Genomic DNA, 27,578 nt, shown 5'->3' with positions numbered 1-27,578 from the left:
ATTTACGACACCACCCCAAATGATCCAATTTAATCAAATAAGATGTAGACTTTTAATGTTGACGATGTTCCGGACGCAACGACGTCATCCGTTCTGCGATCGGACGTCATTTCACCACCGACGAGGCTAATTTTTCTTCATAGCGCGCACCTTCGCCTCAAATTTGAACCGCCCTTTGATATTTACGACACCACCTCAAATGATTCAATTTAATCAAATAAGATGTAGACTCTTAATGGCGATGACGTTCCAGATGCGATGGTGCCATCCGTTTGGCAATCGGACGTCATGTCATCTCCGTGGAGGTGAATTTCCGCAATATGCGCGTCATTGCATTATATTGGGATTGCCTCGAGATATGTGCCACCAATATGGGCGATCCAAATTGAACAAGCAAAAAATTGCAGTTTTTAGAGGTTGACATTATTCCGGGCGCAACGGTGAAGACTGTTTGTCGATCCGACATTGTTTGATCAACCTCGCGTTTTAATCTCGAGTGTCGACCATCCCTTTTGATCGATCTCGTCTGATTCAATTGCGAGGGGCCTCGACCCAACAGAGTTCAGTATCCTGATCACAACGATACTATCCGTTCGGCAGTCGGAGGTCATTTGGCCTTTCAAGTGATATGTGGCGCTAAGGCGCGTAATGTTTTATTCACCAATTGGGGTCCTTTATCGTGTGGTTTGAGGTATAGGGGTCAACAGTTAGTTTGGGTCCCATCAATCCCTTTCCTTTATCTAAAGTTTGTGTTTCAAATGTTTTTGTTCGCACATTAGATGTTCCAACAGAAGGTTGTGAAGATTGAATTTTTATTCCACCGGTTTGTCATCGCTTTAATGGTTCAGGTGGCTTGCTATGAATTCTCTATTGTTGCTTATCAATTTTTAAGGACATTCGATAAGCTTCGTCGAGTTTGATTACGTGATGTAGGCTTAATTGATCTTGAATTGCCCATTTCAACCTATTAATGTATCTAGTGACAGTTCGTTCTTCAGATTCATCTAGATCATTTCAAAATTGAAGTTTATAAAAGGTTTCAGTGTATTCCTCAACTGTTTGGTTTTCTTGAGGAAGATTATTAAATTCTTAGAATAAAGTTTGTGAGTGATCAGAAGGCAAAAACTTTTTCCTCATTTTTTCTTTTATCCTATCCTAAGTTTGAATTTTATTCTTCCCTCATTTTAGCATATTATTTTGAAGGTTTTTCCACCAAGTTAATGTGTGACCAGTGAACTTTAACCTAGCAAACTTAACTTTCCTATTATCCTGGATTTCTTTCCATTCGAAAAATTGGACCATTTTTCTATCCATTCGATGAATTGATCGGGTTATAATTTACCTTCAAAGTTATGAACGTCAATTTTTATCTCATAATCCCAATTCCTATGAAGTCTATTTTGATTCCTAGGGATTTCTTCTTCACTTTCAAAGTTTTGGACATTAGCATTGTTGTCATTCAAATTTGCAAGGGTGTTAGCCATATTGTTTATTTGATATTATAAATCAGCCAATTGTTGCATCATTTGTTGCCAATCCCCTTGGTTGTTTTGATTAGACATTTTGTTTTAAGAAAAAACTCACACACCAACCTAGGATATGCTAACCTAGGCTCTGATACCAAACTTGATGCATATAATTAGATAGAAAAATCAAAACGGGGAACACAATGGCTAGTAAAACTTTTCTCAATTCAACTTATAGAAAACCAACACCAAACAAACCTCAAAACAAACAAAAGTTAGATAAAAATGAAACTAAAATAAAAATAAAACAAATTATCCTCAGAACAACCAACTAGTGGTCACCTCACATGCATCGAAATAGTATGCAAGATAATAAGTGCTTAAAGACATGAAAACCAACGATCCACTACAGCAACTTTGGGCCAACGTCCACCGCAAGACTCCTCCGGCAAATGCTACCAAACCGGCCAACAACACTTTCAAGAGCTAGAGAAAAAAAATACAAGTGGGGTGGAAACTTGTGGAGAGAAGTAGGTAAGAAGCCCAAGACGAAATTAAAGAGAGGAGAAGAGAATTGGAAACAGCTCGCAAGCTTTCCAAGAAGAAACCCTCAAGTTTGTAGATATCTTCACTCACCAAAAATAGCTCCAAAATGTCACAAATCAACCTCTATATATAGGAGAGGAGAGGGAGCCAAACAGCCCAAACAGCCACCCACCAAACCAATTAGAAAAGGGGAGGCAAAAGGCCAACAGGCAACGGCAGGAGCAGCACCCGAAAGGGTCACGTGGGAAATAGGAATGGCTAGCATTCGGGACAGGCGCCAGGGAGTTGTTGAACCGGGCAGGCAGAGAAATTGAAAGGCCAAACACAGGAGGCGAAGAACCCGGACAGCAGATTTAATGAGCTGAAAAAGGCAACAACTCACAATAATGAGCTGAAATAGGAAGTAGAACAAAGCAGCTCCTCAACTAGGCAGCAAAACCCGAAACAACCAAGCCCAAACCAAGGATCCAAATCAGCCCAAAAGCCAAGGCACCAAAGAAACTAGCACACCCAAGGAAATGCATGTCCAAGAGCACAACCTACACATGATCATAAGTTGCCTTCCATCATAGGTAGAAAATAAAAAAGGACAAAATAAACATAACATTAAAATTACAATATAGTTCAATAAAAATTCAATAAAAATTCAAAAAAAATTGAAATTTGCATGCATCATAAGACAATCACTTTATGGTTAAGACAATCAATACATCTCCTAAACCACTTGCACACAACAAATCTAATGAATGAAAAATATCAAAACCAGAATGATTTTATCTAGTTACATCCACAAAATACATCAGTAGGTCAACAAATAAAAGTCACGATTTCTTACCCTCCATATACGGATCTCATATCCATGACATTCCTTATGTTGGACCAATTGATTCCAATTCCATTCAGGTATGAATTGCTTACAACTCGTTTCCAATGCTCAAAGTCTGCTTGAAAGTCTTCAGGAGCGGGTTTACCATAAATCCCAACCTGATCCTTGCCCAGCCAATAAGGTGTTTTGCCAAGCCTTGACGGCCATTTAGCTGGCCAATGAAAACCACGTAGAACAGGATCCCCTGGTAACCTGTGCATGCATGCTACCAACGAAACATTCCTATAAACCAAATATACAGGATCAATTACCAATCATTCAATTTCAAATAAAAAATTTGCATAGGAAATGCCATACCAAGAAGCATTCATATCATCAGATTCTTGGCAAAGTGGAGGCGTATTTACCGCTCTTTGGTCATAGCATTCATTGTTTGAGGGCTTTCTAAAGATAACTAAACCCACTTTGTTTACAGAATCCTTCATTTTTCTCACCATTTTCCAACACATCATCTTTGTCAACTTGGACATAGCTGGTACAGTTTCCAAATAAATATTAGTTCACACATCTTCTTGACATAATACCCAAATCTGAGCCCAAATTTTCACACTGCAAATAATACTTGGTTAAATGTTTCCTATTAACAGACCTTTTATCACTGGGGTTCTTTAAGTTGGAGTCAAGGACAACATCAAAAGTAAGTAAAGCAGAACGCTTTGCAGTAATAAGAATTATAGGCCAATAGCTAGTCAAATGTGAAGTTATCATCCAAGTGGATTTCATGGTGAAACTTCACCGATCAAGTAGTTTACAAAATAAGCAAGAAGGCTACTAATTTAAAACAGAACAAATTTTAAAAATAATTACCGTGGTTAATTAAATTAGCTTAAACACGCCAGTTTTTTAAAAAAAATTAAACGACGTAGTCGGTTGGCAGGCAAGCGACTGGTCGTTGACGTGGATCCTATCACTAGGTAGCTCAACAACTGCTCAAAAATAATAATAATAACAAAATAATGAAATGCTGTCAGTTAAGGAGTGATTTTAATAGATATAAATAAATTTAGAATCCAATTTTTTTAACAAGGCTATGATTGAAATTCACTAACAAGTCCATGGAAAATCCAGAAATATGCTCCAAATCATTAAACTTATCAATGTATATCAATTTATTTTTATTATGTATAGAATCAAGGATCCAAAACATTAAAGATTTACCTTTCCAGATCCCAACATCTTCTTCTGTCATTCGGTAAACTGGAGTAGCAGACCATACAAAGAAGCCACCTGGCCTTAATAATCGATTCAACTCCAACAAAAGCATGCCACCTACAATATGCATTATTAAGCATGCAGCTTAAAATATACTTACTAACCCAAAATGTCCATAACTCAAAAAACCAAAATACCTTCAATATGCCATGGCACTCTACAGCGAGCACAATGAATAACATCAAATACCATGCCAGGGAATGGAAGCCTCTTCGTGCCCATAACTGCTAATACTGCTGGAATTCCTCTTTCAATAGCAAATTGCACTTGTGCTTCATGTTCATCTTTAGGAGCAAAAGACATGGTTAGCACATCTTTATCAAACTGATACCCGCCAAAGCTTGCAACTCCACAACCAACATCCAGAACAACTCGGCTTTGATTTCCCCATGCTATATCAGGTAATGACTGCAAAAAATATTATAGTGTTGAAGCCATGCTCGAATCTAGTTATTACCTCAACTCATCATAATTATATAGCTATAAAGGTGAGAAGTTATAATCTTTCAATATATGTGGTTAAGAGAGGAAAATTGGAAAACTTTAAAGTTAAACTAACTTGATGTAGGACAGAATTACTATTTGTATTAAGAAAATAAACATGAGGATAGTAGGGGAGTCTAAAAATAAATCCTATGCAAGGATTTTTTTTTTTCCAAAGAAAATCATTATAAATAGAAAATGATGAGTATAACAGTAGTTATTACTGAAATTGTTAGAGAAAAAAAATAGATAAGAAAATATAAAGATAGTATAATGGCCAAGAATTAGAAATCCTTTAGATCATGAATACTAGTCTTGCTTGAAGCCAAGTAATATAGGGGAGTAATGAAAGATTTTTTCGGATTCCTACCCTTTTTGGTAAATAGGATTTGAAACATTATTTCCCCAATAGCATCAAGATTATGTTTTCTTACATTTGAATCATGTGGCTATTGAGAATCATGATCATCGCTATGTATGCAAATCGGAGAGAGATAAAGTGTTTCAGGAATAGCAGGATTGAAATGCATGGCCATGCTTGTAGATGATGTAGCGACCATCTCTATGGAGCTGGTAAGGGCAGGCACAACAAGCACTAATTTCAAAGGAGAAGATAAAATTCGTTCCATGTTTTGGTAGCATATCTGATCTGATAAAGCAGTGGCCACCAAAATAGTAGGTCAGATCTAAATCTTGCGCCTGATAATTAGATTTCCTCGGATCTGAATAAGCCTTAAAATATTCAAAAATATTATGCTCAAATATTTTCTAATAAGAACAATAGGATGATATGCCTTTAAATTTAACACTTTGAAAATATTCAAAAGTTGAGGAGCAACTCCACTCCTTATTTTCAAATTCAGAACTAAAGTATAACTCAACCAAAACTCTGGTCACAGAAGGACTACAAAGCCGAGCAGTAACAAACCTTAATTGAAAATGTTTGCAAAATGTAAAACCAAGGAAATATAAAATATAAATCGAATTAGTTGAAATAATGTATGAATCCGCGAGAAAAGAATTCAAACAAGAGTGACAGATGTTTCCTCAAAAGAGACAATTGGGGAGAACATATCAGTATATGCATCAGGTTTCCACTAACGTAGGATTGTCATGCAGTATATTTCTAAAGATAGTCTCATAATGAATGATATAATGAGAGTCGAGCACAACAGAATATTCACCAATCAAAAATAAATAAAATATAAATTTATGAATAACCTCTAGGCAGGGGCAAGCCAAAGAGAATTTACTAATAATAAAAAAACATAATGGCCCAATAAGCATGGAGATCTCCTATTGTAGTCGTATAATTATTTGAATCCTGAGACGTTTTGGAGCAAGTTTGGACATCATGTCGGAATACAGTTATTGTTTTCCGGGCTGCTGCCGGCCCCCCCATTGTTTGCACATGCCTTGGTGTTTTTGGTGCAACATTTAGCCTTTGGATATTTGTTTCCTCTGTTGAATTAGATATGGTGTCATTTCTTCGCTTTCTTTGAACCTTTCTTCATTCTGTATCATTTGCTTTTATCATAATTCTTGTTCTGACATCTGAACTACTTCTGAAAGACTAGGTCAACGTTAATTATAAGAATTTTTTTATAAAATAGGATTAAAATTGGAAAAAAAAAAAAAGGTCACGTTAACTATTATTGCCTCATGGTTCCTTCAGGGCACCAATTCAGAAAATAAGTTGATTGCCTGCATTGAGCTGCAATTTCAAACTTTTTAATGAGTTAATTGGAGTTTCTGGTTCTTAAGATTATCCTATTGATGGTAGCAGGTAGTTTAACGCTTCCCTAGTTGCCCGTGGATCATGCGGAACCATCGCGCAGGACTTCTTAGATTATGAATGTTTATGCTTGGTGTTTTTTAATTTGATCTCCGTGATAATCTTTTGCTTGTGCCCAAATTTTGCTTGGAATTCTTTGGTCAATCAGTTCATTACCCTGACTTCTGTTGTGGCCAATATAATTCTATCATTGTTGTCTCATTATTATTATGGTTGTTACCACTTGGTCTATAAGGGGTTCGTCTCTTTCCTTATAACATATGGAAACTTCTCTTCCCCATGAGGTTGCTTTGGGATGCAATTTCATGTACCTATTGGCTTCAAATTTGGTAAATGGCATGGTTGTGGTTGGACTGATTATGGCAGCAGGTGGATTGGAAGAATTATATTCTTCCATTTCCATTGCTTGTTGACGATCAATTGAACCCTTATTTTCTATATCCTGTCTTTCTGGAATAAATTCAAAACAGTATTTCCGTTTTTTTGGAAACTACGTGTGATTTGATCCTTAATGAGTAGGGTACATAAACAGTTGAAAGTAGTGCTGAGCCATTCCAATAAACTAAGACTATAAAAGGTGCAACTATATATATATATACACACACACACACAAAAAGACTTTCAACATCTTGTTAGAATATGAAACTTTAGAGTAAACCAAAGAGGTTAAATGTAAACCTTCTGAATGACGTCAATATAGTGAGAAGCACCAAATTTGAACTGAGTTCCACCACCTGGAAAAGTCAGATACTCTCCTGAAACTTTTACCCAATTTTGATGGCCCTTCATCTCCACAAGTTTTGTATGAGGTACATTGCGGTACCATATCTGCTTTGGGAAAAACCAAACTGAGTCCAACAGTGGATTTTATAAAAATTAATCATAAAAAGTTAAGCAAAAAATACCTTCTCTCGGCTGTTGGGCCACTTTATTGGCCTTCTATATCCATTTGGAAGCGGCACAAGGCAGGTTGGGGACTTCTCAGGGCAATGTCTCTCTCGATGTTCATAATGCTTTGTAGTAGTCAGTCTCTTTATTGCTTCGTCATTATCCAGACAAGGGATGTAGTCTGCTTCAGCTGTAACATTACATAATTTCCAATTGAATTTGATAACTTCGCCCATTGAAGAAGACGCCTGCAGTTCCTTCTCATTCCTTGACTCGGTATCTTGTGTTGACCATGCCCCAACCTGGGTATGTTCTAACTGGAAACCATTAGGAAATACCTCTTCCTTTGTTCCATCCTTGGTACGAACATTGTCCTTGTCACTGTGCATTCGATAACCATCATTATATTCCCCTGGCTTAATTTTTTTTTTATCATTTTCTTGTTTTTCGCCATTTGCATTATCATTAACATTCACGCTTGAATTGGGCTCTTGATTGTTCAAGCCATCATCGGATTTATGACCAATGATCTTGTCTTCGATATGGCTCGCATTCCACACAACATTTTCTCCTATGACATTATCCTGGCCATCTCTCTGATCGCCCACATTTATCTTACTGCCTTCTGAGTTTGCAACTCCAAATTTATCAGCTCTAGTTTCACCCCAATTATAAGACTGAGTGAAAGCATTGCCAGAGCGATCCTCCAATGGCCTAGAATCACTCTGAGAAAGTTGCTTTTTCGACTCAGATTTAATAGCTTCTTGAGGAGAAATCACTAGAGGCACAACAGTCGAAGAAGAGAACATCCAAACTCCAACTAGGGAAAAAGAAACAAATAACATGAAGGTCACCCTCGTGCAAGTTGATGATGCAGAAAATCTTTCTATCCATGGGATTTTCCCAATTGCCATTCTCAGGGATATAGAAGTCCCTTACCTACTTGTTGCACATATAAGGGGAATAAGCATGAAAATCAGTACTTGTCTCTTTTCATCACATACAATATTGCAAATCATAAAATAGAACTAGGAAGTGCTTGTTGCAGAAAATAAGATTAGAAAAAACGAATAAAGATAACCTGGCCTAAAAAAGTATAGCATATCTACACCAGAATTTAAAAAACCTTAGAAAAAATCACTGTCAACAAAATCAGTGAAGCATCTCCAGAAATTTAGCTAGCTTTATAGTGAGGAGGGCATAAATTTGAAGAAGACAAAGGCTACATATTATGATCCTTCAGTCAGCAACATATATGTTGTAGTTCAAATTTGTTTTACTGATTCACTTGCTTCATTGAATTGAGCATCCATCAAAGGTGAAAGTGAAATGACAAGATTACTATAATACCCGAAATTTCGTCAAAAAGGTAAACATAAAAACTGTCATAGTTGTTTTCATTAAATACTACTGTTTTTATTTTGAATATTGGGATATATACAAGGGTATATACATAAGTTTGATTAAATTCATTTAGTAGCCTAAATCATTACTTGTTCATTAGTAAGTAATTAGCATCTAATTAATTTCATTATAGTGGGAGATTGGTAATTAAATTGCACTTGTTAAAAATCTGATATTACTGTAGCAAATTTCAGCTCAGTGCAATTCCACTAAATAAAGCATGCAATGGGTGGATTTTCTAAGAACTATGATCAACGGCTAGGAATAGCTAAGAGGTCTTAGTGGATTTAGGTTTTTATATATTAAATTAATAGTGGAGGATGATGTGTTAAACAATCAGTATAAGAAGCCTTTGCCTTAAGCCATCTTGAGCTATTCCCTTATCCCTACCCGAGAGTTTCTGGCGCTGAAAGCTGGAAGGGGAAAATGCTGGGTTGATGCTATGGGTGGCTGTAGAAGAGGAATTCAGCAACATTTAAGGTAAGTGTACATAGAATACTAAGGTTGTTGTAGATTGTTAGTTGCTGGAAATCAGTAAATGAGTGCTAAAAATAAAGTTAGCTACATTTAATTTTGCAGAAATCACTATGCAGAAAATAGTTGTTAACTGAAAACAGTGGTTAGCTGACATCAGTCATCAGTAGGAAAAATGAAACAAAAATTTAGTGTTCCTACATGACTGTTATAGTGCTGATGCCGATTAAAGGTTATTGAAATTTGTTCGGAAAAAGGAAGGGAGAATGAGAAAAGAGGGATAAGGGGAGAATTTTGAATGGAATGAAGAAGAGTTCAATTGAGGTAGTGTATAAAAGGAGAAGATAAGTGGACCTAGAAGAATAAATTCCAAGTGATGTGAGATACCCAAACGATGTTCTAGGAATTATTAAATGTTTTCTTTAATTGCACTTCATATTTATTATGTTTATGGTCGCATTTATTTCAGTTTACATGTATGAATATATTTATTCCTAGAGTTATGTCTATCAAAGCTTATGTTGCTATTGGGAAAGTGAAATAAATCATATATGGGGATAGGCCCGCACATCTAAAAGCAAAAGACCTAACGATGTAAGTCTATACTCTCAATTCTAATAGTTGGAGAATTCGGACCCAACCTTGAATGAGAGAACAATTTCAATTCTAAAAGTTGGAATTTGGACAAAACCTTGAATTGAAAAATTGAAAGAGTGCAAAATCCTATAGTCATCATATGACTTGTCAAAATGTATTGTATTTCTTATGATCAGCATAGAATTATAAAGTCTTCTCAATAATTGTTCATCATGTTATTACAAATTTTTATACATTGTTTGTGTATTTCATTGAGTCTAGCGCATTAGCAGCAATTATACTGAAGGAAAGGAAAAGGCGCCCGTAGGGCACAGGACGGGAAAAGAGGTAACTGTTCTTTTTTGTGTAAATATGTTTTGGGTGTACAAAGATATATAAAAAAATCTGAATGATAATTGTACAGACTTTTGGGTATGTAAGAAAATTTTAAAAGTTTTAGTAGAGCTTTATATTTACTTTAATTATATTTAATGTTAATTGAGGTACAGTACATGTGGTGTTTGATATGTTGACATGTTAGGAGAGTCTAAATAAATTTCTTTTTACTTACTTGATTCTAAAAGTAGTGAATTGGAATGGGTGTTAATAAGGAGTCGGTTTATAATTTTCTTCTCTGTTGTACCCCAGATTCATCGTTAGGGGGTGGGTCAAATTGGGGTGTGACAATTACGCAGTCGTTTTAACTAGATCATGGCATTCAAGCACCAAACCATCTCCTCTTATTCTTTGCCATTGGTATAACCACTCCGAAGCAAAACGATCTCAAATGCTAATAACAAGAATGATGCAAAAGTTAAAGCTGAAGCAAAATCGTGAAGACTTCACATGCACTAATGCTGCTTCAAAAGATGCATTATTCAAATCTCAGCCAATACTAATGGCAACAGCCTCAAAATCACCAGTGGCATCAGAATCTGGCGCAACCATCCTCTCTGCAATACGCCTTTCAGTTGCAAAATGATAACTAATCTACCAATCCCAGCCATTCGAGGAAAACACAATAATTATGCGCCAACTTTCTAATTTGCCCGCTTTCTTTCACCTATTCAATATAAGCATCACACTATCGTTCATCATGATTACGAAGAAATGAATGCCAATGAAAATTTTTTATTATACCGTCTCTTATGGCTGCTTTATATTGTAATAACCAGAAAAGAAGTAAAACGGACTACAGTCTGTTTGACTGAGCTGACTGTGTCGATTTCATTGCTTATCATCACTAAAGGAGAACCGAAGGCCAAATTTTTGGCTATTAAATCACAAGAGATAGTGATTTAGAAGGACAAAGTAAGGAATGGGTCAAAGAACTGGGCATATGAAAATGAGATGGAGGAGGGAGAGATGAAGGAGAGCTAAATTGAGAGAGGTAGACAGCAAGGAGAAAAAGACAGTGGGCAAGCTAGCAAAATCTTATGAGAAAGAATTTCCACGATTTGAAGTCGAAGAGGTCTTTGCATCTGCGACAAAGCGACGAAGTCAAACTCATAAACTTGTGGCAACTGTAGTTGAAGAGTGGCACAGGAAGGAATAAGGTGTTTTATTAATTAAAAATTTTATTTTATAGTTATATACATTGTACAAATCATAGATAATATTTTATTTTACTTTAAAAATATATATAATAATACTAATAATGGGAATAAGACAACAATTATATCGAAAGTATATTTAAAAGTAAAATGTATTTAGAGCTTAAATGTGTCTAAAAGAGAAGATTGATATATTTAATTTTAGATGTATATATTAGAAAATGAGATGTCCTTTTATTAAGACATTAATTCATTTATTTAAAATTAAATTTGTAATTTAGGTAATAAATTTAAATTATCATAATAAAAGAATTTGATTTTAATAGGAAATAGTCATAACTATATTATGATGATATATCAAAATGATTAGTAATAATATTATATAACATAATATAATATATATAGAGAGAGATAGAGAGAGAGCTAATTTTATAAATTAAAAGCGATTTTAATTATATAATTAGTAAATTAAATAATAGTTATTTATCATAAGTCATATAATACTTATTATACAAAAATATGCAATAATATAAAAAATATAAATAAAATGATTTATGCAGAAATACTTACATATGTATATTGACTGATGAAATACATATTATGATACTAATTGGGGATGCAATATACTCACGAAAGTAAATTTGAAATAGCTTTGAAAAAGAAAATAAAAAATGGAGTACCTTAATTGGTATTAATTAGATAGTGTCCCATATAATGGTTGTATTACATACGAAAAAAAGATAAGACATGATATGAATTTTACTTTTATAATATTAAGATTTCAGGTCATTTACTGTTGGAGAAATATTGTCATCCTCAACGGATTGTATATTTTGTGATCGAGCACAGCATACAAAATAATATACTATCTCGAAAGATAAAAATATCATTTTCCTATTGACTCAATAACAAAATTTATAATTTTAATTTTAACAGAGATTTTTTCTCATTCAATATTTGTTTGAACGGGGATATTATATTCTAAAGTACGGATGCTCCAAGGGGCAAGCTCCTATAATTAATTACATCTTAAATATTTAATTTTTTATAAAACTTTTGATTAAACTAGTGATTGCATTTCTTCTGAAAATCAACAAAATATTAGCTAAAATTTATGAAATTGTTATTAAGAGATTTTGCTCTTTAAGAATTACAAGGGATGAGAGAATCAACTTTGATTAGAATTCTTAGAATGACAGTTAAAGGAGTGAAATGTAGTACTTTATTCTAAGAAAAACTCAGAGGTATTCAAACTATTCTATGTTGGGCTTTAGTTATTAGAATTTAATTTTTGTTTAAGTTGATCATTTTCATTTAGAATGTTGGGGTTAATATTCAAATTCCAACAACACATGTTGAAGGAAATGCCCGGAAGGTGAGAACTTATAAAGTTATTGAAATCAACAAAACATCAGACCCTAGAACTAATGTGAGGATTACTGAGAGGTAGTATCAAGAACATTAGTGAAATAGAGCGCAAGGGACTTACAAAATACACATCACATGGGGCATTGTCAGCCCAACCTTTAGATTTATTGCTCTTTCTAAAAAGAGCTACCGCTAACCTACCAAGTCGCTTTTAAAACCATGAAGTCCGATTTAAATGCATATAAAGAGTAGGGAGGCTATTTTGTTTAGAGGATAGAGCTTACAACTTAGCTTAGAGGCCAAAATATCTAACCATGAAAATATGCAAAATGCTGACACACAAATGCAAATTTCTTTTTTTATATGATCCTAAGTGAGAGCTTTCTATATGTGACAGACTAGGCTATGCATAATCATATTAATTTAAGAAAATTTGACTTCTTCAAGAGAGTCATGTAATTTTTCTTGTATTTAAAAATCATGGAGCCAAAAGTTAATTCTGGATTTCTTACATTTTTAATGGGTAGAAATCATAATTTTATCCTAAGAGACCATGCCAAAAGTTCAGGCTACCCCTAAGCAAAACAACAGAATAAACTTAGAAAAAAGTATGATTTTATTGCGCACCCACAAAACAATCAACATATGTGTATATATAAATAAAAATCAACCAAAAAAATCTAAATTATAGAGACCAAGTTATTACTATAATACCCAAAATATTCAAGTAAAGGCAGGTATAAATTTTCTTTAAATGTTAATTGAAGCATATGTTACTTATAAAGTCAATTGTATATGCATAACTAGTATAAGAAATAATAGTTACATATGTCACAATTTTTTTTTCTTATCTCCACTCGAGCCTCTACATTCCACTAACTAAGTCATGCATCAACTGTATTATATCCTATGGTTGGAAATTTTTTAGAAGCCTGTAGTGGGAAAAGAACTAGAGATTATAATATAAAGTAATTTGAATAAAAGTCATTAATTTTATAGTGGGCTAGAGTTTCCCTCAGTTATGCAGCATTAGTGTTCTTCTCCCATTTTCCATCAATTAACTTAGGGTGCGAAGAAGCTGCAGGCCATGAAATGCTGTGGGAAGAATTTTATAAATATTTTTTCAACAAATTAAGATAAGATAAAATAGGCAAATGTTTTAATTAGTGATTAAAAACTTTATTTGGCTGAAAACAAGTGCAGTTTGTTATTTATCTAAGGCTATTGCTTTTAATTTATACAAATTCAAGAAACAATAGTGGAAGTATTGTTGTTTGTTGATGGTAATTGAAAACATGTTAAGGCTGAAGTGGTAGCAGAAAATATTAAAGAAGAAGACTTAAAAGGAAAGGAAAAGGATTTTATGGAATAAGAAAGAATGCAATTGAGATTGTATACAAAAGAAACAAGAGAAAAGGAAGACAAAGTCTAGGAGAACAAATTCCTAGCGAGGTGAGATACCCAAATAAGGTTATAAGAATTAGAAAATATTTTCTTATTGCACTTCATCTTTATTATGCTTATGACCACATGTATTTCAATTTATTTTAGTTATTTTGAATGAATATTGACGAATATGTATGAAATTGTTTATGCAGAGAGTCATCTTTATCAATGTTAATGATTTCGTGAACATAAAAGAATAAATATTCAAGAAACTAATAAATGAGCAAAAAAGACAGCTAAAGTACAACTAAAGCGCAGCTAAAGAACAATAAAAGGATAGCTAAAGAACAACAAAATGACAGCAAAAGGGCAACAAAACCGCAGCTATGTGATCAAAAGCATATGTCATTAAGACTAAAAAGGATGACTATATGAAAAGTGAAATAAATTATATATGAGGGATAGGCTCACACAAGTAAAGGCAAAAGACCTAATGAGATAAGCCTACACTCTCAATTATAGAAGTTGAAAAATTTGACTCAACCCTGAATGAGAGAACAACTTTCATTCTAAAAGTTGAGAAGTTGGACTCAACCTTGAATTGGAAAGCTAAAAATGTGCAAAAGCTTATAGCCATTATATGACTTGTTTAAGGGTGTTGAACAGTTTTAACAAAGTGAATAATATTGAGCCTAGCTCATTAGCAGTAGTTGTACTACAGGAAAAGAGAATGAGTCCTTGGGACAGTAAAAAGAGGTGACCGTTCTTTTGGTGTAAATACGTTTTTGGTGTGCAAAGAAATCTAAAATGAGATCTGAATGCTAGATGTACAGAGTTTTGGGTATGTGAGTAAATTTTAAAAATTTTAGTGGAACTCTATATTTACTTCAATTATATTTAATGTTCATTAAGGGATATTATATGTTGCTCATTATTAATAATGAAATTTGATTGATTGGCAAATTAGGAGAGTCTAATAGATTTCTTTTACTCACTCTATTATGAAAGTAATGGCTTAGAATGAGTGTTAGTAAGAAGGAACCGATTTAAATTTTCCTTCTTTGTTATACTCTAGATTAATCGTTATAGAGTAGGCCAAACTGGAGTGTGATAGAAATTGGTATCATAGCCAAATTAAAATAAAGTGGGAGCATAATTGGATTTAAAAGAGGAAATAGGATGAGATATAATGAATATGATGTATATAGAGCAATAGGTTGAATCAAGTTTTAATGGAATTAAAAAATTAAAAAATTTAAAAAAACAAAAAAAATAAAAAATAAAAAATAAATAAAAACAAAAATAAATAAATAAATATAAATAAATAAGTTTTAATGGAATTGTGCAGTCATTTTAGTACAATAGCATACTTGCTTATTTAATGATTTGAATAATCATGTTTATTACCATGAGCATGTCTTATATGAATTATCTATATGCATACAGATAATTATGTCTGAGTTGCTAGAAAGAATGATTGGACAGTCATCCAAGCCACATACAGAAACAGGAATGAATGAAGGAAATAAGTCAAAAAAACTTCAAGATATTGTGCATTTGATATCACAATTGGTAGATAAAATGGCATCTATGGAAAAATCTTCTACTAGCGATGAATCCATATCTGAAAGTGATAGTGAAGTGGATCGCCGTTTAAAATTATTTCAGACTTTTAAACCACCAGCATATAAGGGTGCAAGTGATCTAACCGTAGCTGAAGACTGGTTGTTAAAGATTAGAAAGATTTTAGATAGCATGATCTATCCTGAAAATAGAAAAGTACCATTGGCTATATTTGTGTTAGAAGAAGAAGCAAAAAGATGGTTGCAAGCACAACATAAAGAAAAATTTGGACATATGTCTATTACTAACATACAGTGGGATGATTTTATGAAAGTCTTCAGAGATTGGTTTATTCCTCATTCAGCCAGATTAGCTCTGCAAGATAAATTCTTCAATCTGACTCAAGGTTCCAAAACAGTTATGCAATACGAAGCTAAGTTCACTTCATTGTCTCGCTACGCACCTCATTATGTTAGCACCCAGGAGAAGTGCCACAGATTTATGCGGGGACTCAAAAATCAACTACGACAAGCATTGACACCTTTTGACATCAATGAATTTTTGATCTTAGAGGAAAGAGCCAGAAGGATTGAAAATGAACTGAACTTCTCCAAGTATAGTTGGGAACAACTAAACCAAGGAAAAAGGAAGATGTTTGAAAAGGATGATCGATTCTGAAATAAGAAGCTAAAGTTTAATGATAAACAGAAGCAAAGTTAGCTTGAGAAACCCTTATGTGAACAATGTGGGAATAGGCATTTTGGTCAATGTTTGATGGGATCTGGAAGATGTTTTAAATGTGGTGAGATGGGTCATCGTAAGATGGATTTCCCTTAAGAGAAAAGAACCAATATCAGGCCACAAGGATATTAGGAACAGATACGATAAATGAGATATCTGGAAGAAGGCAATCAAAAAGGAAAAACTCAGTTCCAAGGAAGGCTAGCAGTACAAGGAAAACCACATGTTCAGTTAAAAGGAGAAGCATCAGATCTTACAGACAATCAACCTGTGAAAGTTAGAGTGTTTGCCATCACACCCCAGGAGACTAAGAATTTAGAGGAAGTGATTATAGGTATAGTTTTGATTTCTAACAAATTTGGCAGAATTCTTTTTTATTCTGGTGGATCTCATTCGTTTCCTTCTGAAGAATTATGTTATGATTTATCTGTTGAGACTGTATATTTTGCATCTACATTGTGTGTTATGATGCCAACGGGGGATAGTTTGCTTGCCAATAGGATATGTCTTATAAATTTGAATATTTAGGGTCACAAATTTTCAACAGAATTAATTATAGTGCCTATTAAAATGTTTGATATCATCTTGGGGATAGATTGGTTAGTTAAATATTTTGCTACAATTCAATGTTGGAAGAAGAGAATAAAATTTAATTTACCAAATGAGAAGACTTTCTATTTCCCTGTGAGAAGAATGCAACATCCTCTCTTATTAGTACAGTGAAGATGGGTAATTACTTAAAGAAGGGTGAGCTAGTGTTCTTGGCTAAAATGGAGGTCTTAAATAAAAAAGTTCAAACATTGCAGAATGTTCCAGTTGTATCTGAATTTTGAGATGTATTTCCTGAAGAATTACATTGATTACCACCTGAAAGAGAAGTTGAATTTGGCATAGAATTGTAGCCATGAACATCAACAATTTACAAATCTCTTATAGGATGGCTCCAAAAAAAAATTTAGGAGTTAAAAACTCAGTTAAAGGAATTAATGGATAGGGGATTTATCAGGGCTAGTCATCCCCTTGGAGTGCACCTGTACTTTTTGTTAAGAATAATGATGGATCAATGAGAATGTGTATTGACTATAGAGAACTAAACAAAGTAACTATCAAGAACAAATACCCATTACCATGAATAGATGACTTATTTGATCAGTTAGCATGTGCCACAGTATTTTCTAGAATTGATTTAAGATCAGGATATCATCAAGTGAGAGTTAAAGAAACAGATGTCAATAAGACAGCTTTTGGGACTAGATATAGTCATTTTGAGTTTAGAGTCATGTAGTTTGGGTTAACAAATGCTCCTGCTATCTTTATGGATATGATGAACCGAATTTTCAAAGACTATATAGATAAGTTTGTGATTATTTTCATTTATGACATCCTGATATACTCAAAGACTAAAGAGGAGCATGCTGAACATTTAAGAATAGTTTTGGAAACATTGAGGAAAAATCAGTTATATGCAAAATATTCAAAATGTTAATTTTGGCTAAGTATTTCCTTCTTGGGATATTATCAATGGGGAAGGAATTTCAGTAAATCCACAGAAAGTTAAAGCAATTGTGGAATGACCTACACCAAAGAATGTTAAAGAGGTTCACAGTTTTCTTAGACTAGCAGAATATTACAAAAGATTTGTTAAAGGATTTTCACAAATTGCTTTGTCTTTGTCTAAACTGATGAGAAAGGAGCTTAAGTTTGAGTGGACTGCTAAATGTGAGAAGAGCTTTCGGGCATTGAAAATGCATCTAACTACAGCACCAGTATTAACACTTCCCTCAGGAACAGAAGGATTTCAGATTTATAGTGATGCATCTTTGAAAGGTTTAGGATGTGTTATAATACAGAATAGAAAAGCGAGACTGTTGAAGCCCCATGAAAGAAATTATCTCACTCATGATTTAAAGCTGGCTGCAATTGTATTTGCTTAGAAGATTTGGAGGCATTACCTGTATAGGATAAGATGTGAAATTTTCACTGATCATCAGAGCTTAAAATATATATTTTCACAGAAAGAACTCAATTTAAGACAGAGAAGATGATTAGAGCTCATTAAAGACTATGATTTGAATATTCAGTATTGTCTAGAAAAAGCCAATATTGTAGCGGATGCTTTGAGTCGCAAGTCTACAAGAATGATGAACTAGGTGATTACTTAAGAGGCTCAACTGATTAAGGAAATGAAAAATCTGCAATTGGAGATTAGAGATTTCAAAAATGTGGAAAATTTGTATCATATGACAATAAAGCCCACTTTAACAAATCTTATCAAAAAAACTCAAAAACTTACCAGTTAATTTTCAAAATTGATGAAGCAGGCCCAGTCAGGGAAAAGACCTGATCTTTATGTTGATCTTGATGGAATCATTAGGCACAAATTATAATTGTGGATACCCAACGAACTGGATTTAAGAAAAGAAATTTTGAAAGAAGCCCATCATTTTGGTTATACAATTCATTCATGCAGTACCAAGATGTATAAAGCCTTGAAATTAATATTCTGGTGGCCAGGTATGAAGAGAGACATTGCATAATATGTAACTAAGTGTGAAGCATGTCAAATGGTGAAAACGAAACACCAGCGACCCAGTGGCTTACTGCAATCATTACATATTCCTGAGTGGATGTGGGATGACATTACAATGGATTTTGTTATGGGATTTCCGAGATCCAGATAGGGACATGACAGCATTTGGGTGATTATTGATAGACTGAAAAAATCAGCTCACTTTTTCTCTATCAAACAAACTGATTCAATAGATAAATTGGCACGCTTGTATTTAAAAGAGATTGTCAGATTACATGGCATTCCAAAACTAATTGTCTCAGATAGAGATGGTCGATTTACTTCTAGGCTTTGAAAAAATATTCAAGAAAGCTTGGGCACAAATCTGTATTTAAGTACAATCTTTCACCCTCAGACTAATGGTCAATCTGAAAGAATCATTCAAGTACTTGAAGACTTATTAAGATTATGTATTTTGGATTTCAGAGATAGTTGGGAATATCACATACCATTAATAGAATTTTCCTACAATAATAGCTATCAATCTAGTATACAAATGGCACCATATGAAGCACTTTATAATAGAAAGTGTAGAACTCCCTTAACTTGGGTTGAGGTAGGAGAAAGAAGACTAATGGGTCCATAGTTAGTGGATGAAGCAATAGAGAAAATAAGATTAATCAAAGATAGATTAAAAGCTGCCCAGGATCGCCAACAAAACTATTATGATCCCAAGCACAGGGCAGTAGAGTTTGAAGTGTGTGACTTTGTATTCTTAAAGGTTAAGCCTATGAAAAATACAGCTAGATTTGGTCAAGGAGGCAAATTGAATCCTAGATATATAAAACATTTTGAAATTACTAAAAGAATTGGAAAGATTGCTTATAGACTTACTCTTCCAATAGACATGTCAGATATTCATAACCTTTTTCACGTGTCACTGCTAAGAAAATAGATTACAAAGGCCTATCAGAGAATTTCACATGATGAAATTGATCTACAGAAAAATCTAACTTATACTGAAGAACCAAAAGGAATACTTGATTATGATACTAAACAGCTCAAAAATTGACAGATTTCATATGTTAAAGTGAAATGGAAATACAGGCCCGAAAAAGAAGCAACTTGAAAAAGAGAGGAAGACATTAAATTAAGATTCTCTCATTTCTTTAATAATCATTAAGGAACCGAATTTCTAGGACGAAATTTAAATAAAGAGGGGTGGATTATAAATTTTCTTTAAATGTTAATTGAAGCATATGTTACTTATGAAGTCAATTGTATATGCATAACTAGTATAAGAAATAACAATTACATATGCCACAGTTTTTTTTATTTATTTATTTCCACTAGAGCCTCTACATTCCACTAACCAAGCCATGCATTAGCTGTATTAGATTCTACGGCTGAAAATATTTGGGAAGCCTGTAGTGGGAAAAGCACTAGAGATTATAATATAAAGTAATTTAAATAAAAGGCATTAATCCTATAGTGGGTTGGAATTTCCCTCAGTTATGCAGCATTAGTGTTCTTCTCCCATTTTCCATCAATTGACTTAGGGTGCGAAGGAGCTGCAAGCCATGGAATGCTATGGGAAGAATTTCATAAATATTTTTTTAGCAAATTAAGGTAAGATAAATTAGGCAAATGTTTTAATTAGTGGTTAAAAACTTATTTGGCTGAACTAAATGCAATTTGTTATTTATCTAAGGCTATTGCTTTTAATTGATACAAATTCAACAAACAATAGGAGAAGTATTGTTGTTTGTTGATGGTAGTTAAAAACAGGTTAAGGCTAAAATGGGAGCAGAAAACATTAAAGAAGAAGACTAAGAAGAAAAGGAAAAGGATTTTATGGAATGAGATACCCATACAAGATTATAAGAATTAGTAAATGTTTTATTATTGCACATCATCTTTATAACGCTTATAAACACGTATTTCAATTTATCTTAGTTATTTTGAATGAACATGGACGAATATGTATGAAATTGTTTATACAGAGAGTCATATTTATCAATGTTAATAATTTCGTGAACATAAAATAATAAATATTCATAAACTAATGAATGAGAAAAAATGACAGCTAAAGCGCGACTAAAGCGCAGCTAAAGTGCAGTGGCAGCTAAAACGCAGTAAAAGGGAAGCTAAAGGGCAACAAAATGGCAGTTAAAGGGCAGCAAAAAGGCAACAAAAGCACAGCTATGTCATCAAAAGCATATGTCTTTAGAGCTAAAAATGATGCCTATATGGAAAGAGAAATAAGTTATATATGGGAGATAAACCAGCACAAGTAAAGGCGAAAGATCCGATGAGTTAAGCTTACACTCTCAATTCTAGAAGTTGAAAAATTTGACTCAACCTTGAATGAGAGAACAACTTCTATTCGAAAAGTTTGGAAGTTTGACTCAATCTTGAATTGGAAAGCTGAAAATGTACAAAAGTTTATAGTCATTATATAACTTTTTTAAAGGTGTTGAATATTTTGACAAAGTGAATAATATTGCTATGCACTTTTAGGCTCAATATGACATTTCAATGTGTTTTAACTATATTAGCATTGTTAAGCATTTTTTAATTGTTTCTTATTATTTCTTATAAATTGCTTGTTTATTTCATTGAGTCTAGCTCATTAGCAGTAGTTGTATTGCAGGAAAGGAGGAGCCCTTGGGACAATAAAAAGTGATGACTGTTCTTTTGATGTAAATACGTTTTGGGTGTGCAAAGTGATCTAAAATGAGATCTGAATGCTAGACGTCTAGACTTTTGGGTATATGAGTAAATTTTAGAAGTTTTAGTAGAGCTCTATATTTACTTCAATTATATTTGATGTACATTAAGAGACATATGTTTCTCATTAATAATTATGAAATTTGATAGGTTGGCAAATTAGAAGAGTCTAAATAGATTTCTTTTACTCACACTATTATGAAAGTAGTGACTCATAATGGGTGTTAGTAAGAAGGAACCGGTTTAAATTTTCCTTCTCTGTTATACTCCAGATTGACCGTTAAGGAGTAGGCCAAACTAGGGTGTGACAATTACAACCAAATTTAACAGCTGAGTTTCTTACCATTATATAACCCAATCAAATATTTATTTAGAGACTCTTACTTATGATGATCTTCAAGCTTCGGCTTTCAGGTAGATCTCGAGCTTCACTTTTAGCAGGTACACCTCTCCTCCAACTGAACCCCACAAGTTTAACATACAACCTAAATCTAATCAAATCCATTTAGAAAATAAAAAGATCAAACCTGCAAGATAGAGGGTTAGGAGCATGTATGTATATAAAGCATAAAAAATGCACATCAAGATGTACTTAGCACTTGAAGTGTCAAGCCCCTATTTCTATCCTATTAGTCATATCTTCTTAGAGGGAGGGGGTTAAGCAGTACCTATCATGTAAGCAATATTATTTATAATTTATTGAACCACCTTTTTGGATATGGCCACCTACAAGAAGAGCATATATATATATACTGCTGCTTATGAGTCATAAGATATAATGATGCAACCATTCCGCCTTTTGGGGTGGAATAATTGATCATTATATTAAAGGAACTTAGGTGATTTTTAGATATTTTGGGGTTCTCTTATTCGATTGGGCTCGATCGCACTCGATCAACTCAATTGACCGTCATTGAGGGCCAATTAACCTAAATCGGACCCCAATTCGATGAAATTAAATTTAATTTCATCAAATTAAAATAAATTTGATGGAATCGACCCAAAATCAATCCAAATTGAACCTCGCCAAGCCAAATTCGACGCATTTTGGTGCCAACTCGAGTCCAATTTCACTGAATTAGCTCGATTGGACCCAATCGAACCTGAATTGACTCAATTCGGTTCGCGACGAGTCCAATTCGAACCCAATTTCAGCCTACTACTTGGTGAAAAACAGAATGAAAGACCCCACAAAAAAATGCCTTAGCCGCTCTCCCTCTCACGCTCTCATGCTCTGTTTGGATGCACGCAAGTAAGAGAGGCCGAAAATGGCTCTCTTCTCTCGTCTCCTGCCTCTCTATATAAGAAACGAGGCCCTCTTTACTTGAGGACATGATTTCTTGCACTCGATTAGATCTTCCACCGCATAAATCATTGGGATTTGACGCGAAAGTAACTGATCTTTAAATTTTAGCTGTTTGATTTAATTTTCTGATTTGGGAAAATGATTACAAAAAGCCAAGAAGCCGATTTAACCTATTTGGGATCAAATTGAAGTTGAATAGAGTTAATTTGGCTAAAGTTGAGTCTGAATTGGGCTCGACCCAAACTGATTTAGGTTGATTCAGATCCGATTGGGTTCAATCAAGCCAATTGAGTGAAATTGGACTCGAATCGAAGCCAAAATGTGTAGAATTTGGTTCGATGAGGCTCGATTTGGACTGCTTTTGGGTCGATTCCATGAAATTCACTTTAATTTGATGAAATTGAATATAATTTCATTGAATTAGGGTTTGATTTAGGATAATTTATGCTCGATGACGGTCAAGTGAGTTGATCGAGCCCAATTGGGCTCGAATCAACTCGATCCATGCTGAGTCGACACGAAAAACACGTCAATAAGTTCATTTATAGTATCAATACCAGTAAATTCATATAGGATAAAGATACTCATGGGGATATCAATTACTTAAGTGGGAGAGATTGTGAAGCCCCTTAAGTAAAAAGAAGTTAAACATTTAAAACATCGCGGTGCCTGTTGGTGTAATGGCTGAAATTTCATTAAGAAACTCCGCAGTTAAGCGTGCTCATACCGGAGAAACTCTGAAATGGGTGACCTCCTGGTCAGTTACACCAACAAGATAAAATCGTGAGGCCACTAGGCCAAAGTGGACAATATCTCAATAATTAAAAGTTTGAGCTGTTAAAAATAGTGTCAAAGCAATACACTAGCCGGAAGATGAAAACTAAGTGTCATATCAGACAAAGTGCTACGTCATGGGATCCGTCTCTTGAATCATGCATGGGATAAAGTGATACGTGGAAGGAGTCACTGCTTGAACTTATAGGTGCCACCTCTAGAATCATATATACCTAGTAAATAATCTTGGGATAAAAATACTGACGGTGAGATTAGTTACTTAAGTGGGAAGATTGTGAAACCTCTTAAGTAAAAAAAAGCTAAACTCTAAAAATATCAAAGCACCTTTTAATGTAATGGTTTGAATTTCATTAAAAAAATTTATGGTTAACCATGCTCATCTCGGAGAAATCCTAGGATGGATGACCTCCTGGAAAGTTACACCAACAGGACAAAACTATGAGACACTTAAGCCAAAGCGAATAATACTCAATAGTTAAGAATTTAGGTTGTTACAAATGGTATCACAGCAATAAACCAACCAGAAGATGAAAACTAAGTGTCATACAATACAAAGTGATATGCCATGGGAGACACTTCTTGAACCCTGTATGAAATAAAGTGTTACATGGCGGGAGTCGCCACTTGAACTTGTAGGGGCTACCTCTAGAATCCCATATGTATGGTGGATAATTATAGGATAAATATACTGACGAGGACGTCAGTTACTTAAGTTGGGAGATCATGAAACCTCTTAAGTAAAAAAAAACTAAATTCTTAAAACATTAAGGCACCTTTTGATGTAATGGTTGAAATTTCATTAAGAAATTATGCAGTTAAGTATGCTCATCCCAAAGAAATCCTGAGATGAGTAACCATCAGGTTAGTTACACTAACAGGACAAAACCGTAAGACCTTTAGGTCAAAGCAGACAATATCTTGATAATTAAGAGTTTGGGCTATTACAAATGGTATCAGAAAATACACCGGCCGGAATATGGGAACTGAGTCTGAGTGTCATACAAGATAAAGTGCTACACCATAGGAGCCACCTCTTGAAACTATACATGGGACAAAGTGTTATGTGGCAAGGGTCACTTCAACTTCAGGGGTCTTCAGGGGCCACTTCTAAAATTCTATCTACCTAGTGGGAATAATTTTAAGATAAAGATACTAAAAGGGATGTCAGTTACTTAAGTAGGATAGATGGTGAAACCCCTTAAATAAAAAGAAGCTAAATTCTTAAAATATTGAGGCATTTTTTGGTGTAATGATTAGAATTTTACTAAGAAACTTTGCAATTAAGCGTACTCATCCCGGGAGAAATCCTAGGATGGGTGACCTACTGAGAAGTTACACTAACAGGATAAAACCATGAGGTCCTTAGGCCAAAGCAGGCAATATCTCGATAGTTAAGAGTTTAGGTTGTTAAAAATTGTATCAGAGCAATACATCAACTAGAAAATGAGAATTAAGTGTCATACAAGACAAAGTATTACACCATTGGAGTCACCTCATGAATCATGTATGAGACAAAGTGCTACATAGTGGAATCACAGCTTGAACTTGTAAAGGCCACCTCTAAAATTTTATCTTCTTGGTGGATAATTCTGAGATAACGATACTGACAGGGACCTCAGTTAGTTAAGTGAATGAGATTGTGAAATGTCTTAAGCAAAAAGAAGCTAAACTCTTAAAACATTGAAGCAACTGTTAGTGTAATGGTTTAAATTTTATCAAGAAACTCCACAATTAAGTGTGTTCATTCTGAATAAATCCTAGGGTGGGTGATCTCTTGGGAAGTTACACTAACAGGACAAAATTATAAGGCCCTTAGGCAAAAGCGAATAATATATTGATAATTTAAAATTTATGTTATTACAAATAGAATCAGAGCAATACATCATCCAGAAGATAAGAACTAAGTGTTATACAAGACAAAGTGTTATGAGCCACCTCTTGAACGATGTATGGGATAAAGTGATAAGTGGCGGGAGTCACCACCTAAACTTATGGGGGTAACCTCTAAAATACTGACGGGGGCGTCAATTACTTAAGTGGGGGAGATTGTGAAACCCCTTAAGTAAAAAGAAGCTAAACTCTTAAAACATCGATACGCCTTTTTGTGTAATTGTTAGAATTTTATGAAGAAACTCTGCAATTAAGTGTGCTCATCTCGGAGAAATCCTATAATTAGTGACCTCTTGGGAAGTTACACCAACAGGACAAAACCGCGAGACCCTTTGGCCAAAGCAGACAATATCTCGATAGTTAAAAGTTTGGGCCGTTAGATTGAAGTTGACTATCATTTTATCAGTGACCACATTAAGTCCAACGTAATCAAGGTTCTACATGTCAACTCTCAAGTCATACCAATAGATGTCTTCAATAAATCACTCCCTTACAACATGTTTCCACAAACTTTGGGACAAGCTGACACTCTAAACACAGATCATCACCTTCAGGGGAGGTGCTAGTTATAGCCATAACATCACTGGTGGGCATCAGGAAGTGCCACAATCATCCTCTTTGCACAACGCCTTTCAGCCACAAGATGATAACAAACCAAAAGACCCAAACATTTAAACAAAACACAATAATTCTATTCTAACCACCTAAAGTTCCCATTGTCTTTCATTTATTCTATATAAGCAACGTACTACAGTTCCTTCTAATTATGAAGAAAGGAATACTAGTGAAAATTTTTGACAAAACCATCTCTTATGGCTTTATTATAGTTCGCTGTTCCTCTGCCTTTTCTTGTCCTAGATTTCTGCAATACAGAATACTATGTTTTCCTACCATAATCCATTCTACATAAACGAACTTGAAGTAGAAATAATTCAGCAAGAAATACCCAACTCATTAAAACTGGAACCAACTAAAAAGCAATCCAGAAATAATAATGCCAAACAATGCAACACCACAAGTTAAATCAAAACAGTGAAGACTACAAATTTCCTTCACTGTTCCAAGTGACAAACAATGCAATACCACAAGTAAAATCAAAACCGTGAAGACTACAAATTCCCTTCACTGTTCCAAAGGACGCATTACTAAAATCCTCAATCAAATCGACCTTGAAGTAGAAATAATTCAGTAAGACAACAGATCCAACTAACTAAAACTGGAAATCAATTAAAAACAAATCCAAAATGATAATAACATAATCAATGGAAAATCACAAATTAAAGCAAAAAGTGAACACTTCGTATGCCCTACAATGTTCCAAAGGACGCACTGCACAAATTCTCAGTCAATACGAACTTGAACTAGAAAAATTTCAGCAACGCAACAGTCCAAAATCAAACCAACCAAAAATTTATAGTGAAAATAAGCTCCCGCAAATAAACATCGGTAAAAAATGTCTCCAGAAGGCATCAAATCCTCAAAGAAAATAGAAAATTCAAAACAAAAATAGAAACATGAATCGAGCGGAACACTCACAATTTAGTGTTTCAGAGCGCCGAACGCTCGCAAGAAGCTTTTGCTCAGCCGGAAACTGGCTCGGATCCAGAAGAATCATGGATACTCCAAAAAATGGTGAGAAGGTTCTCGCACTCTTCCCACGGCCGAAGCATGGGCGAAATGACAGGAAGTAAATAGTTGGTATAGCTTTTATTGCAATCGATGAACGGTTTTAATTGGGCTCTCTTTTTTTTTTTTTTTTTAAGAAATGATTAAAAGAACAAAAAAATCTAATACAAAATAGAAAGCAAAAGCAAATCCTTTAAAACTACCATAATAGATATGTGATCCACTAAATTTCAATTTAGATCCATTGGGGTGATGGGAATACCAAATAATTAAACAACCTAAAAGGTTGGTTAGTATCCCAGCTTTCCCAAAATATGGAAAATGAAACCTAGTAAAAATCTCATATTTCATCATAATGATTTTAAAAAGGTATATGAAGCT

The 27,578-nt window shown here is 34.1% G+C and overlaps 1 protein-coding gene across 2 annotated transcripts in view; it reads right to left on the bottom strand.

Annotated features, from left to right (window-relative positions):
* Positions 1-27,307, bottom strand: part of LOC110092394 (probable methyltransferase PMT24) — a 62,243-nt gene extending 34,936 nt beyond the window's left edge. The window contains exons 1-7 of one of the 2 annotated variants that reach the window (XM_020816917.2): positions 27,108-27,307; positions 7,294-8,096; positions 7,067-7,216; positions 4,248-4,518; positions 4,057-4,167; positions 3,196-3,370; positions 2,848-3,120 (exon numbers count right to left, since the gene is read on the bottom strand). In XM_020816917.2, coding sequence (XP_020672576.2) covers positions 2,848-3,120; positions 3,196-3,370; positions 4,057-4,167; positions 4,248-4,518; positions 7,067-7,216; positions 7,294-8,096; positions 27,108-27,186 — 1,862 coding nt within the window. In that variant the 5' untranslated portion in view covers positions 27,187-27,307. Of the gene's footprint in view, positions 1-2,847; positions 3,121-3,195; positions 3,371-4,056; positions 4,168-4,247; positions 4,519-7,066; positions 7,217-7,293; positions 8,216-27,107 lie in introns of both variants that reach the window. The other variant, XM_028695729.1, reaches the window with a different exon arrangement.
* Between the last annotated feature and the right edge of the window lie 271 nt (positions 27,308-27,578).

This window comes from Dendrobium catenatum, unplaced genomic scaffold (assembly GCF_001605985.2).
Source record: "Dendrobium catenatum unplaced genomic scaffold, ASM160598v2 fragScaff_scaffold_670, whole genome shotgun sequence".
In the NCBI taxonomy this organism is placed as follows: domain Eukaryota; kingdom Viridiplantae; phylum Streptophyta; class Magnoliopsida; order Asparagales; family Orchidaceae; genus Dendrobium; species Dendrobium catenatum.
Note: the sequence above shows the minus strand (reverse complement) of the source record. Positions and strands in the feature narration are given on the sequence as shown.